General features: G+C 32.8%; 2 protein-coding genes across 3 annotated transcripts; one reads left to right on the top strand and one right to left on the bottom strand.

Moving 5' to 3' along the window:
* On the top strand, positions 1-4136 carry LOC107485047 (uncharacterized). 2 transcript variants are annotated; one of them, XM_021140658.2, is made up of 6 exons: positions 1-342; positions 1367-1598; positions 1939-2140; positions 2431-2499; positions 2660-2792; positions 2909-4136. In XM_021140658.2, the coding sequence occupies exons 2-6, from the start codon at positions 1370-1372 to the stop codon at positions 3521-3523; spliced, it is 1248 nt and encodes a 415-aa protein (XP_020996317.1). In that variant the 5' UTR covers positions 1-342; positions 1367-1369; the 3' UTR covers positions 3524-4136. The 2 variants fall into 2 exon arrangements, with proteins under 2 accessions (XP_020996317.1, XP_015961064.1); XM_016105578.3 differs by having other exon boundaries at positions 2-335.
* Positions 4137-4300: 164 nt separating this feature from the next.
* Positions 4301-9081, bottom strand: LOC107485046 (protein trichome birefringence-like 34). The gene is made up of 5 exons (XM_016105577.3): positions 8568-9081; positions 7832-8012; positions 6462-6658; positions 5416-5574; positions 4301-4725 (listed from the first exon to the last, which is right to left on the bottom strand). The coding sequence occupies exons 1-5, from the start codon at positions 8942-8944 to the stop codon at positions 4377-4379; spliced, it is 1263 nt and encodes a 420-aa protein (XP_015961063.1). The 5' UTR covers positions 8945-9081; the 3' UTR covers positions 4301-4376.
* Positions 9082-14750: the final 5669 nt, after the last annotated feature.

Genomic DNA, 14750 nt, shown 5'->3' with positions numbered 1-14750 from the left:
GCACGACCGCACACAAGGCTCCCAGTCCCAGCCTCCCATGCATTATTCCTCTTTAGTTCTTCGTGGCTTCGTCTTCGTTCTTCGCTGCTTCGTCCGTTCTTCAGCTGGGCAGCCACGTCCCACGGCCACCACCAAGCACCAGCCAGCCAGCCTCACAAGTCACTACCGTCGATCACGGCGCCGTCACCCACCCGTCCCACCGGATCTCTCATCTCTCAGATTCTCGTCTTGCTCACCTCCCTGCCAGCAGCTCGTTGCCGTTGTTGTTGACAGTTGCTGCCGCCGGCCACCAGCTGTCGTCGTTCATTGCCAGCAGCGGAGCAGCCTTTCAGCAGGTAACTGGTAAACCTTGATTCTAATTGTAAAAGACCATTGTTGTAACATGTAAGAAGCTTCTAACCTGCTTTTGTCTTGTTAAAAGGCAGAATTAATTGTTTTCTTTGTATAAATTTACATTTCAAGGCTGAACTTTTCCTAACCTCTTTCTTTCCCCTGTTTCTCCTTTTCTTTACATAGGTTCAGTGTTATAAATTATAAACCTCTGTTTTTCCTTCCCCCCCAAATTTACACAGGTTCAGTACATTATGTCTACTTCAAGACAAGCCCCTGAGTTTTTAGTTTTTAAGTTCCATGTCCTATGTTTTATCGTGTGTTATGATTTGAAGTTATGTTCATTTGTTGAATCTGCTACTGCATATACTGAATTAATTGGATGCATTGTGAATAGAAAATTACTTAAATTGATTAGATTTTATAATTTATTACGTTTGCAATCTCTGCATTTTTTTTTTTGTGCATATACATGTATTTTTAGGTGATATGCCATCCGCCATAAATTTATGGCAGATTTTTGGCTCACCGCCATGAGTCGCCATCTACAATCGAAAACTATGTTATAAACCTGCTTGAACTATCCATTATTTGATATGTTCAGTTTTCTGCATAGAATTTATGTCCCTTCGTTTTTTGTAGGGTTCATTATCCTTTTCTAGGCTTAATTATATCAGCTTTGGTTAGAGTTACTGAAACTTGTATCGGTGGCATGAGTGTTTGATATGTGTGTGATAAAGGAGTTTGTATTCGTGTCGCAAAGGGACGAAATTTCAGGGCAAGCAAGTGTAATCTGCAACTTTTTATGTCTTGTGATTTCAAGGTTTGTCGTATGATTGTGTTTTGGTTGCTTGTGCGGCATGTTGGTCTTTGTTTCTTGAAAGATATAGGAAATTAAGCCATTATCATTGAAAGGAAGCATCAAAGCTGAAATCTAATCTATTAGGTTTTGGCTTTTTCTCAAGGCAGTTTTTCCTATGCCTGGTGCACCTGTGATAGCTGCTTGTAATGATAAATGTGTTTGCTTTTGCTGTAGAAAATGGGAGAAAACGTAGAACAGGTCTCAACTAGAAGCAACTCCAGAGTCCCAACATTATGCGAAGAATGCAAATCTAACCCATCAAAATACAAGTGCCCCAGCTGTTCCATACAGTCATGCAGTCTTCCCTGTGTAAAAGCTCACAAAGAGCGAACTGGATGTACCGGCAAGAGGAACCAGACTCAATTTGTTCCTCTTTCCAAGTTTGATGACAACCTCCTACTATCTGGTACATAACACTTGAACTTTGCATTTAACCTTTATGTTAAAAGCTTTTTATCTTGATTGTTGGTTAGTCAAAACAGTTTTGTTTATTTATTGGTGCCTTTTATATCAACCAGGAGGACCTTTAATGGCTTCCCTGTTTTTTAGTTAATTTCCAATTTTTTTTTCTATTTATTTTTTGTCTCCATTTTGAATTTTCTATCTTCATTCTTTTTGTTGTTATTGTTTATAATATTTCATAAATATTCACCATTACACATTTTTCAATGTGCTTAGGGATTCTTAATTCCCCTATTTTTTGTATTTATTGTTCATTTTGTTTTATTTTGTTTTCCGCTATCTAGACTATAATTTGCTGGAAGAGGTAAAGAGGGTAGCTGAATCTTCTCAGAGAATGAGAACTAAATTGGGCATGTATGCATATTTTAAGTTACCTCATTACCTTAAAAGCCTGGGGAGCGCTGCTAGGAGTCGGAGAACCAAACTGCTGTTTCTTCCTAGCGGAATGTCAAAAAGACAGAAGAATCAAACTCGATATGACCAAAGGTAGTGTATTTATTTTTCATGACAAGTTTCTTTTAGGAGGATTGTACATATAAGAAATTTCTTCATTTTGTACTTATAAGTTTTTCCATGTTTACTTTTGAACCTAAGGTATATATATGATCTGTAATTTTCAAAGTGAATTTTTAGTTTGGATTTGAAAATTTTATCATGTTAGAGTTTCTTCTTTTTGGCATATTGATCCTAGAGGGAAATACATATTATAAGAATGTTTCCTTTGAAGATTGCTACAAAGCATTTGTAAATTTCAAATGTGTTTGAAACATTTTCAGGAAGAAATTCATATCTTGGACAATTGAATGGCATTTTCATTCAACGGATGTTGTTTTACATGACCACGGGTGAGCCACTTAGCTGTTTTCTTTTTATCTGAATACAATACTTGCACTATTTAGTTTATTTATTTTTTAAAGAAGAAACTGCACTTTAAGTTCTTATCACATGCTTAGAATCTAGAATTTGGAGAGAAAAAATTGAGTATATTATGCTTATGGCTTCCAGAGTCAATGAAAATACAAGCTTCTACTCCATTCTAGAAAAGCACCTCAAACCTGGTCCGTGGAATCACCCATTAAGGCAATTTTGCGAAGAGCAGCCGGATCGCCTCAAGATTTTCATTCGTAAATACCCAAAGGTGGTTTTCTTTACCTTTTCTATGTTTAAGATCGATGATACTAAATCATGATCACATGGACATCAAGAAATTATTCTATTTCAGTTTTCAATTTAATCTTGCTCGTGTTAATGCAGGGTCCCAAGTCACCCTTCAAAGAGCTGGATATGAAAGCACCAATCAGACAGCAATTAGCCGATGTAGTCATTTTGGAGTTTCCCGTCGTGTTTGTTTTCTTGCCATCTCACAGAATTGATTTTGAAGTTATTAAGAAGGTAAATCAGATAGATAATAAATCACTTCCAAAAGACAGCAAAGATGGCCAAGAGCCAGAAGGTGTATCATTTAGGGAGGAGGAGATAGAAGATGACTCCACAGATCCTCAGGTTTTGGATCTCATGAAGAACTTGGATTCAAGTACATCAAATCAAGTGTCTACACATAATATGATTTCCGAGAAAGCACCAACGGGTTCATCGGATAAACCCCTGTTTGAAGAAGACACTGTGGGTAACCCTTCACATTCTTCACTGAAAAACAAGGAACTAAAAATCTCTGAAGACATGACATTTGACTTTGATCAAGATTTGATGGATGTCTATGCTAATCTAATGGCTGACATGAATCCAGACAACTTCCTTGATTTTGATGGTGAATTCTCCAAGAAAACAGACAATGAGATAGGTTTGATTGGTACCAATGGGGTATTGCCTGTGCCAGAGGAATTGGAGGAAGGGGAAATTCCAGAATAGTTGGTAATAATATACTTGAATTCTATCAAAGCAGTCGACCAAGTGGTGGGAGAGCATTGGCAACATGAAACCGGATTATATGTTTTAAGGTTGCTTGCTTGCTAAGCAAGATCGCATTCACAGCCTAGAGTAGTTGCATCATGACGATGATTTTATGTTGCTCAGTTTAAGTCATAGTTTTGATATCTCCATCAAATGCTCATGGATGTTCTTTCATGGTTCTTTGCATAACTGAAATTTTGTCCTAATAGTTGATAGTTCACTTTAGATGCAGTAAGGTACTTCCTTAATCCTTTCTGTAAAAAGACCATGCCCCTAATGTTTTTATGAGGATTCAAACGTAGCACCAAAACCATGCTTCACGGCATTGTTTGCTTTGCTCATCCCTTCAGGTCAAATTTTGTTACCCTTACCTTCAAAGCGAGATTAATTCATTGTAATGGATATATTTTCTAGTCTTAGGTTGTTCAGTTGTGCCTACACAACCTTGATCTTCACTTCAAGTTTAGGAGTCCACTTGTATATTTTTGAAGTTCAAAATGGACATGACGTGAAGTTTAAGGGGTTGAAGGGAATTAAGTAAAATTAATAACACTTTATTAAGATGTTGCACTTGTGGAGAACTTGTCATCTGCACTTTGTTAATATCTAATAACAAGCCAGGTTTAGGCTTATGAATATTCTAGATTGATTGGTAGTTGGAGACTCAAAACAATTTCAGAGGGGAAAAGGAAAGCCTTTGCTTTACAATATCAGTGATTGAAAAAGAAAAAGAAATGATTCAACAATCTTAGAAAGGTTGTATGAAGGTGTAGTTTTTTTTTACACATTAATATTTTCTTTTGTTTATTAGTCATTGTTGGAAAAGATAGGCATAAAGTATCTCATTCCACACATCAGGAACTCCAGGAAGGCACCAATGTATGCAATCTGCATAGCTATTTGGATCTTGTATCTGTTTTTGTGTTAGAGGCTCCCACTGCTTTCTGTATATAGAAGGGTGTGCTTCTTTTCTGTACTCTGAGAGCTGAGTGATGTTAAGTATTTCAACATTCAACCCTCTTGTTTTCAAGTCTTCAACCACATTCTCCACCACTTTCATCATTTTTGGATCTGACCCTTTACCCCAATACCCTTCTTCTGTGATCATTTCTGTTTCTTTGTAACAATTGTCACCCTTATCTGCTCCCCATTCTTCAGCCCTGCAATGTTTTTTATTTTTTATTTTTTTTATTAATGGTTTTGTCGAAAATATTTATAAACTAATATTATTTCGGTAAGAAAATAGTGAGACATAAAAATTCCGTTTTCAAATTTTTAAAGATTATTTTGCTTAATGATTTATATAGTTAGGAATTTTAAGAATAAGAAAAAAAAATGATGGATGAAATTCTCCAAATTAGAGATTTATTCAGAAAAAGGTTAAAATCTCTTTTGAAGGCTTATACAAGATATTGGTTCCAAAATTAAAAGAAAAACAGAAAACATGGCCCAACTCCATTTTATGATATGAATATTGAAGAAGAGAATTTCTTTCATGAAGATTAGAATTGGGTGAAGAGTGGAGATTTTTACTAAATTTAGAATAAACATATGCATTGCTATTGGTGAATTTTTTCTGCTCTAATAAAAATAATCTTTACTCTTCACTAAAATTTTACTTTTCCTTGTAGCATTATTTATTAAATAATCATGCCACGTGTATACAAAAATAAATTATTAAGTTAGTCATTTGTATAAAAATATATATTAAAATATAAAACACACATTAAATATGAATTAATAATATATGTATTTATATACAGATAAAAAAGTTACCATAAATATCAATGCAATTGTACTTAAATGATAGTTAGTTAGGTACCAAAGACTTTTCCCTTATATGTATATACCTTTCATGAGTTGGTGACATACTAACAAAAAATAACTGGGTCTTGTTACTATTAACATGGACCTCCAACCAATCTGACCATGTTCTCAATGCCATCTCATAAACTCTTAGCATTTCCACTTTTTTGTAAACTCCATTTGGGTCTCCAAATGTTCCCCACCTGCTCTTGCAATTGAAATCAATGAAATATTGTTACTATATATTAGTGTTCAATTTTAGCACACATTTAAAGGAAACAAAATGAAGTAAACTCTATCTCCGATCAAATTTGATTTTACACTTTATAATCTGTACTTTAAAATTTTTTAAATAATGTCAAAGCGTGTAAAATGGGCCTTTTTTTTGTAACTTTTTTTTCAAAATGACTCTTTTATTAATTAAGATATAATTTTTTGAATTTTTTCTAATACATCACAAAGAAGGATAACATTAAAAATTAAAAAAAGAAAAGTTAATAAAAGACCTATTTACATTGTTTGACAATTTTAGAATGTCAAATTGGGATTTTTCTTAACAATCTAGAGTATAAGTTACACAGAAATTTCTGGAAGTCCATAAGACATATGGTGAAAATAGTTTAAAATTATTTAGTTTTATCTTCTTTAATTACGACTGAAATAATTGAATAATATTAAATATAATAAATTAGTAATTATGTATTTTACACACTTAAAATTATAAATGTTAAAGTTAAATAAAATAACTTAAGGTTGTTGTCTTCTTAACATTATTACCGTAAAATTTGTTAAAGGTTAATTATAACAACCTTTTCTCTTTTAAGAATTTATTGAGGTGTCTTTTAATTATTAGGAACCAATTCCGCAAACTGAGTCCCAAAACCTGAGTACAAATAAATTTTTGCAATTAAATCAATTTGATAGTGGAGTATAGGGTAATAACTAACTATAAGACAACACAATCATATCACACATATCTATGGTGGTTGGAAATTTAGAACAGCTAACATACATGCTAAGTTGATGATATATATATAATTGAAAGTGATGGTTTGGCAAATTAATTAAGTTCCATGAGAAGTATACTTACAAAACATTCATAAGAGGCCTTCTCCACCAGAGGTAAGTGTTGAAGACAATAAAGTCAGCATGAGTCCAATACCTAGCATGCTTCTCAATCGCATTCACTCTCACAGTTCTTTCTATTACTCTATGGTGCACTGGATCATCTGAATTTGATTCTACTAGCAATGGTGCCCAATAATGCTCAATTGTTGCATTGTATTCCTTCATTAAACAGTGTTGTAACTTGTAAAAATTAAGCTATGGGAAAATTAAACAGTTGTCAACATTTTTTTTTTTTAATTAGGAGCGAGACTCGAACCCGAGATTTACAGGCGAGGAGAGAAGACTATGCTATTTGAGTTATAGTTCGTTGACAACCGTTGTTAATATTTACTATGAAAAAAATATTGGAATTAGATTTTTTTTGTGCATTTATATTTGTTAAAATAGTGGGATATATATTTTTCAATTTGTTTTTTGGATGAATAAGTAAAATTATGCCACTAATTTGCACTAAATTGAACAAGCATGCATTACGCTTGTGGTAAAAAATTGACAATTTTTTACATTACATAATGAACTTTATTTCCATTATTAGGATTGCATTGTCTAATTTATTATCAAACTCATCTCTAATATAGACTTCTTTTCTCTCGTTTTTTCATATTCTCTTTTAAAAGATGATAAAAGAACATTCAAAGAAAAATCTTATCATCACTTTCGTGGATATTATTGGATTAAAGATTAAATGCAAACAGTTGGTAATTTCAATTTCGTTTCTAGTAGTAGCTAGTAAACTTGCCTATGAAAATTATATGTTAATAGTCATGCATGCACTTGGTTTATCGTACTAGAATTTGGTGAAATAATTTTAATCTATTATTAGATATTTATCATATATAATGTATTTACTAAGGATATTATAGATAACAAAATATTCATATTTTTATATTAAATATGATATTAAGATGATATTATTTTTTGTAAAAGTATATGTTATTAATTCCCTATTTAAATTAAAGTATGGTGTATATAACTTTTATTTTATAAATTATGACACCAATAATTAAAAACTAGAGTAGATATATAGGAAAAACTAACCAAGAATGTGAAAAGTGAGTACAATTCTATTATTTATGCATTAATTCTTATATGCTCGTTTATATATTGATCCCTAATATTATGAATTCATTTAATTTATATAAAAGAAATGAACAACAAACACATTGTTTATACCAGCTAGCTATAACTCAAATAACATAGTCTTCATATCCTCGTTTAAAGGTTTCGGCTTCGAGTCTCACTCCTAACTTTAAAAAAAAAGAAAAAAGAAATAGATTGTTTACATTCCTAGTACTCTTCATGAAGCATATAAGAATAATGATCATAACTTACTTTGACCTTCCAAATGTTAAGAGAGGCATTAGCAGTGTTGTGCATGGAAGTGTGAGTTGATGATGAGAGGGAAGTGTGAAGAAGGCAAACCATGGAAACCCATTGGCCTCTGTTGAGTGAATCCCCCACAAACACAAGCCTCTTGTTCCTTAGCCTCTCAAGCAATGCTGTGGCATTGAACCTTATCGTACATATATACAAAGAACCACAATATTCCACAAAGCTTCAGAAAACATAGCCAAACCTGATCAAGCCACATATTATACACCTACCTACTATAAATTACAAAACAATATTATATTCTTTATTCTCGTTGCAATCTTTTTTTTTTCATGGATAATACTAGAGAGAGAGAAAAAAAAAAACTAGAACTTGTCTTATTTAACATTTATTAATTATCACAACAATTAATAAATGCTAAATAAGACAAGTTATGACTGTTTTTAGTTAATTTTCTTTCGTTACTAAATATTTCCAAAATTTTATTGTGCCACCCATAAAAAAAACCCACAAAATATGTTATTTTTAATTATTTTTTTTCTCTCTTTATATTTTCCATTCTGTATCAGAATGTCTCCTTATCTATAACTATTACTATATATAATTTACATCTAAATATTGAATTATTAATTTACAAAATTTTTAAAATGACAAATATTTTAAAGTGGGATAAATTGTAATATATATAATAAAGTAAATATTCAAAAATGAAACCATTATTGTTGAAGAGAGATACCTTGGTAGATCACAATGGTTTGGCTTCCACCTCCAATTCTGGTAACTCAAGTCCTTCCTTCCAAACTTCTCACATGCCAATTGATCAGACATGAACTTGCATTCCTTATCTTTGTATAATGGATAAGACTTATTGTCAAAAACCCATTTCCCATTGAACAAGTCACATTTTGATGACTGAGAGGCATCTATCATTTCTTCATGTTCTTGGGGTGGTGATGATGATGACAACTGTGTTCCATTGTCTTGTTTTATATAAATGAAACTAATGACTAAAAGAGTGGTAAGAATGGCCAAAAGAGAATGAAAGGTGTTTCTAATTCCCCAAGTGTTGCTCCCCCCTACTAGTACTATTGGTTGTACCTTTGCCAATTTCATTGTGATGAATTATTCTTTTGATTCTTCAAATTCCTTTCACTCAATTGGAAGAAGCATGCACCTTTCTTCTATTATTCCTCCTTTTTGAAGCTTCATTGCAAAATCGGTTGGTGGAAAAAGGTTCTTATTATCGTTAGCCCAACTTGCCCACTAAAAAATAGTAGGTAAATTAAAGCTTTAATTTGTACCATGATGCATTTCTAAGCTTCTCATGTTGTTGATTGACTTCAAATATATAATTCCCAGTGAAAATTGTCATTATAGCTATTTTAAGAGGAATAATATAATCATATTAATTACCCACTTTTGCGGTGATTAAAAAAAGGAATTTTGTTAGTAAATGTACAAAGGTTTTAAATTTATATTCAACAATGCAAGCTAAGTAATCTTAAGAGAAAAAGTTGGTTTTGCCCTACTAGTACATACCTTAGCTGAGACCCCACGACTATATATATGCCATTTCTTCAACCTATTTTTTTGGGGATACATTCTTCACTTTTCTTTCACTATACTTGAAAAATAAATATTTTACACGTAAAAAGAAAATCTAAATTTTAATATGAATTACATGACAACAAATATTATTATTTTTAGCCATTATTTAGTCAACAATAATTTATATTTATATTTACAATTTATAATGATCAAATAATGACCAAAAATACTAAAATTTATTGGTTTAAAAATTTTCTTTTAATATAATATTTGGTATTTCTCCTCAAAACATGATTGTATTTTCCGACTTAAGAGTTATAAAAAACATCTTCATCTACACCTAGAAATATGTATACATGTTTGAGATATTATTTTTTCATGTATACAGTTTTAACATATGTATATTCGACTTTGTTAGGTAAATAATAATTGTTCTGAACAATGCGAACAATAAATTCTAAAATTGGTCTAATAAAATAAAAATACATTATACTTTTTAATTACATATTTAAATTTTAATATTAGAATAACTATTTACACATCTAGTAAATTTGAACATCTGATATATTAATTATTCATATTATTTAATATTTTTATTGTGTGGACCTATACTTTTCCTCAATAATATTCACAATAAAAAGGTAACTTTTGTTAAGATATATTTATTTTAATATTTATGTATATAGTATAAGTCTCATCAATTTAATTTATTGTAATTTGTAAATGTCAGGTGGTTAGAATTATTGTATGTTTATTATTAATATATTTAATTTGTTTGACAATGACTACATGTGCAGACCCAATTTAACGATATATCAGTTGGTTGTGCTATTGACGTTTTCACAAACCCAATAACATTGCTTGAAGTATGCTCGAAGTTTTAATTTCATGTGAATTCAATTCATCTCGTTTCATTGCCCAAGAGATAGAAGTTGAGATTCAAAATAAATCAAAACCAACCAACAATAATTGTTTTATACTTTTAAATATAATAATATTTGTGAATACTTTTCCTATGGATAATAATATATCTAGTGGGAGACAGATAAGATTTCAAATTAAATTAACTATTCCGTCTTCTTCAAACACATACCGGAAAAAACAGAAAAAGAGAAAAGGAAACTTAGAAGAATGGCAATGGACATGGATATATTTAATTATTTATGTTCATCATAAATATATGTACATATACATACGTACGTGCAGACCCTAAATTCAATAAGTATAGTATATGACTTAAGTATTTTATTATGTACAAAAAATAATTGAATGTATTAAAGAGTTCAATGAATTTTATTACCTGTGAAACAAGCTATCGCTGTCAAATCAATTTGGTTGTTATTGATATCTTTAGTGCCGCAATGTCTTCACTTCATTTATAACAATTGACTCTATAGAAAACGCTTTGGTAAACTACTAACACTATATTCGAATAATTTTGTTTTTGATAAAAATATATTCAAATTTTGTTATAAACAAAATATCTTTAAATAATTTAAAAATATAATAAAAATATTCAATATTAAATATATATTTTTAAAAAATAATTTAAAGATTAAATTTTGATGTAATTTTTTGTAAGTATAATTAGAAAAATGAGATATTTTTATTCTTAAAATTTAGTAATTTTTACCAAGTAAATATTCTTTTTTGATTTGTTGTGTTAACAACCAATAATACCTTTAAAAAACCACAAAAAATATATACTTAACGAAACATTATCAAATTTTAAGAATAAAAATATCTTATTTTTCTAATCATACTTGCAAAGAATTGCATCAAAATATAATCTCTAAAGCATTTTGAGAAATACATATTTAATGTTAGATATTTTTGTCGTGTTCTTAAATTATTTGAAGACATTTTTTTTATAACAAAATTCGAGTGCATCTTTGTTAGCAACAAAATTATTCAAGTGTATTTTTGGTAGTTTACCCAAACGCTTTACGTGCGCTAGGATACTGTATTCAATTAACTTGTGATTTTTTTTGTCTTTTAGCGTATGGGTGATTACCAATGCATCCGAAAAAGATAAATAGAAAAGATAATGTTAAGCAACTTGCAAATTGGAGAGAAAAATGTGGGAATTGGTTGGCGCAGGATTTTATGTTATGAACTAGTTAGGTTGTAAGAAATAAAGTAGATGGGTGAAATTTAATGGTTTATTGAGAAAGATCCGTAGTAGATCATCCATGGGTGGCTGCGATTCGAGAAATGTGAGGGTATTTGCAGCCGGATTGGACAAAGGTGGGGTCGAATGTTGTCTGTCGTACAACGAGCAGTGTTTGTTCTGCGCAGAAGAGAAAATCGCTGATATCCGACGGTCTCTGCCGACAGAGTTCTGGGAGTTTAGGCCAACATAATTTTGCTAATAGATTTGCTCAGTGGAAGATGCCGAAAACTTTGCAGGTAGGTATCAACCATAATTTTTAATTAATTGTCTCAAGGTATCTGGAATTTAAAAATAAATCTGTGAGTATGGCGATATTGCAATAGTTTACATGTAGTTATTCGGAGTAAAAATTGTAGACCGAATGCAAATTATCAGTATTTGATTATTTTTTTCCGGTGAAAAAATCTTCATTTGGGTAAATACATGTTGCTTTTACACAACCTCTGGTGAGGTTGTGTCACTGTATGTAATTGTTTAGTAGATTTGATTTGTACCCAAACAAATTAATTTAGAAAATGTAATGTTTGATAATCCGAGTACAAAAAGCTATTTCCATGTCATTGCCAATTTGAACCCGAAGTTGCTAATCATCCTAGTTTAATAGGTGCACAAGTGTAACAATGCATTTTGGTCCCTATTTTTTTGTTTATATTAATGTACAAGCATTTGTTTTATGTTAGAACCGAGTTCAGAGAATGCTATCCACACAACGACGTCAATGGGACCAGAATCGTCATTCTCTGATAAGGGTACTTTTGTTGAGGTGAATTTCATGGACATTCTTTTTGTTGTGATGCAGGGGGGAATTGGTTGGGTGTTTATGGTTGAGAGGGAGTAAATTAATTATATTATTGTTAAATTATGATGATGATTGTTGCATAGGACATGTTTTTCGACGCAGGTATTGAAGGGGATGTAGCTAGCACCGAGGCAAAAGGGCAGTCAAAAATGGTTGTTGATTCGTCTCACGGTTATGGACATATAACGGTGGAAGAGGTAAGGAATATGGAATTTGGTACCTTGGGAGAAGCAAGGGAGTTCTATGCTGGTTATAGTAGAGTAAAAGGTTTTCCTATTCGAAAGAGTAAAATGGTAAAAAATGTCAAAAGAGAGGTGGTCAGATATAATTTTGTGTGCAATAGAGAGTGGTTCAAGCAGAGGAAGTGGTTGGAGAAGTTTGATATAAAGTAGGAGTACAAGCCTGTTACTAAGTGTGGATGTCTAACAAAGCTAAGGATCAAGCAAAATGCTGCTAATGGGAAGTGGTGCGTTGAAAGATTTCTTGATAATCACAATCACACTTTACTCCCCGAGATATTTGTAGGATATTTGCCAGTTCATCGGGGTATGTCTGATGTTGAAACTGCGCAGACGAACATGCTGAGGTAAATCAGAATAAGCATCCCTAAAATATACAAATCGTTTGCAATGTAGGTTGGGGGATTCAATCTAGTTAAAAGCAAGATATGCACAATGAGGTTCGGAAGCAACGTGCGTTGCAGAATGGGGATGTCAACGTTGCGCTTAGGTTCCTCCAGCGAGCTGCTAGGGACGATGAAAGGCTGTTTTGGAGATATCAAGTTGGGAAAGGGGACCAAATATGTGACCTAATATTGAGCGATGGATGCAACTAGGAAGATTATGAAGTATTTGGGGACATGTTGGCCTTTGACGCGACATATGGGAGAAACAAGTGCAACATCTCCATGATTGTCTTGTCGAGGGTTAATCATCACAATCAAACATGTGTCTTTGGAACGGCAATGGTGTCTTGTGAGTCCCAAGATTCCTATAAATGGGTTTTGAACAACTTTCTTGATTGCATGAGGGGCAAGGCCCCGAAGGTAATGATCACTGACGGAGATCCTGCAATGTGATTATTTATTATGCAAGTATTTCTAGAAGTCTAGTATAGACTCTGAGCCTGGAATCTTCTAAGAATCGCCACAGCCAATGTATCATAGCCGCTGTTCACACATTTGTTCAAACAATGCATGCTCGCTGATGTAGAAGTTGGTGAATTTGAGATGTAGTGGGAGGCAATGATTAACGAATACGGTGTTAAGGAAGTTGAGTGGGTAAGGGACTTATATATAAAGAAGTTGTCTTGGGCCACCGCCTATATCAGGGGCAGATTCTTTGCTGGCATAAGGACAACATCTTGATGCGAGTCACTTCATGCTAAGTTAGAGAACTTCGTGGAGAGCAGATATAGGATATTGGATTTGTTGAGAAATTTTCAGAGATGTGTAGATTTTCTAAGAGATAGGGAGGAAGAACTTGATTTCAGGCTCTCTTATGGAACATATGTGCTTCAAACTCTGTTTCCAAAGATCGAGAGTCAGTGGCGACGCACTATAAACGTGATATATTCTATAGGTTCTGCAAGTGCCTAAAAAAGACAGTTCGATATTACATTGTGGACCACGAAGAAGGTGACCATGGCTGTTTTTATGTTATACAAAAGTACGGTCGGCCTGAGGAGACCTGGAAGGTTGTGCACGTTGCAAATGAGGCATCATTTAGGTGTAGTTGCTGCAGGATAGAGTCGTTTGGTCTTCCATGTGTTCATATGGTTGTGATTTTGGTTGGGTTGGACATGGGGCATTGCCACACAGCTTACTTCTAGGGAGGTGGTGCAAGGGTGCAAAAAGTCATATGCCTAAAAATAGAGTAGTGAGCGATACAGGATATGCTACTTCTCAGTATCATAGAAGAGTTGGTGTTTTTGTCGATCAATGCAAGCGTCTTGCCAAGGTGGCCTATCTCAGGAAGGAGGACTTCAAGGCTTTCCTCGAGAAGATGTTAACTGACACTGCATTGTTAGAGGTGAGGATGGGTTGCGGATGGGGTCGGGTTCAGATTCTTTCCCACAAGCTATAGCTTATGGGTGTGTAAACGATCCTGCAGTCATTCAAACTAAAAGAACTGGGTGGGCTAACGATAGTCTGGATTCGAAAGGTCCAATGCAGAGAAAGTGTAGTAGATACGGGATGTTGGGTCATCGGCGAACACATTGTCCTAATCGCTGTATTTGTGGCTCTTTCTGCTGCAAAAATGGTCAAATTTGACGTCACTACTGTGAAATAAAGATGAAAAGGGTTTGTTGCATTTAATTACCAAGTATTGACTAATCAAGTTAAGGGTTGTTTGATGCGGTACAACTTGGAATGCTTTAAAAATTTAGTAAATGCATAC

This window comes from Arachis duranensis, chromosome 4 (genome assembly GCF_000817695.3).
Source record: "Arachis duranensis cultivar V14167 chromosome 4, aradu.V14167.gnm2.J7QH, whole genome shotgun sequence".
In the NCBI taxonomy this organism is placed as follows: domain Eukaryota; kingdom Viridiplantae; phylum Streptophyta; class Magnoliopsida; order Fabales; family Fabaceae; genus Arachis; species Arachis duranensis.
This window is presented reverse-complemented; position numbering and strand designations above follow the sequence as displayed.

Bases quoted from the DNA above. Each gene is read 5' to 3' on its own strand.
- LOC107485046 (XM_016105577.3), bottom strand. From the start codon at position 8,944: ATGAAATTGGCAAAGGTACAACCAATAGTACTAGTAGGGGGGAGCAAC. The intron at 6,659-7,831 runs GTAAGTTATGAT...TGTTTAATGAAG, and splicing joins TTAACATTTGGAAGGTCAAA to GAATACAATGCAACAATTGA. The intron at 5,575-6,461 runs GTAAGTATACTT...TTGCAAGAGCAG, and splicing joins AGGCCTCTTATGAATGTTTT to GTGGGGAACATTTGGAGACC.
- LOC107485047 (XM_021140658.2), top strand. From the start codon at position 1,370: ATGGGAGAAAACGTAGAACAGGTCTCAACTAGAAGCAACTCCAGAGTC. The intron at 1,599-1,938 runs GTACATAACACT...TCCGCTATCTAG, and splicing joins TGACAACCTCCTACTATCTG to ACTATAATTTGCTGGAAGAG. The intron at 2,500-2,659 runs GTGAGCCACTTA...TATGGCTTCCAG, and splicing joins GTTGTTTTACATGACCACGG to AGTCAATGAAAATACAAGCT.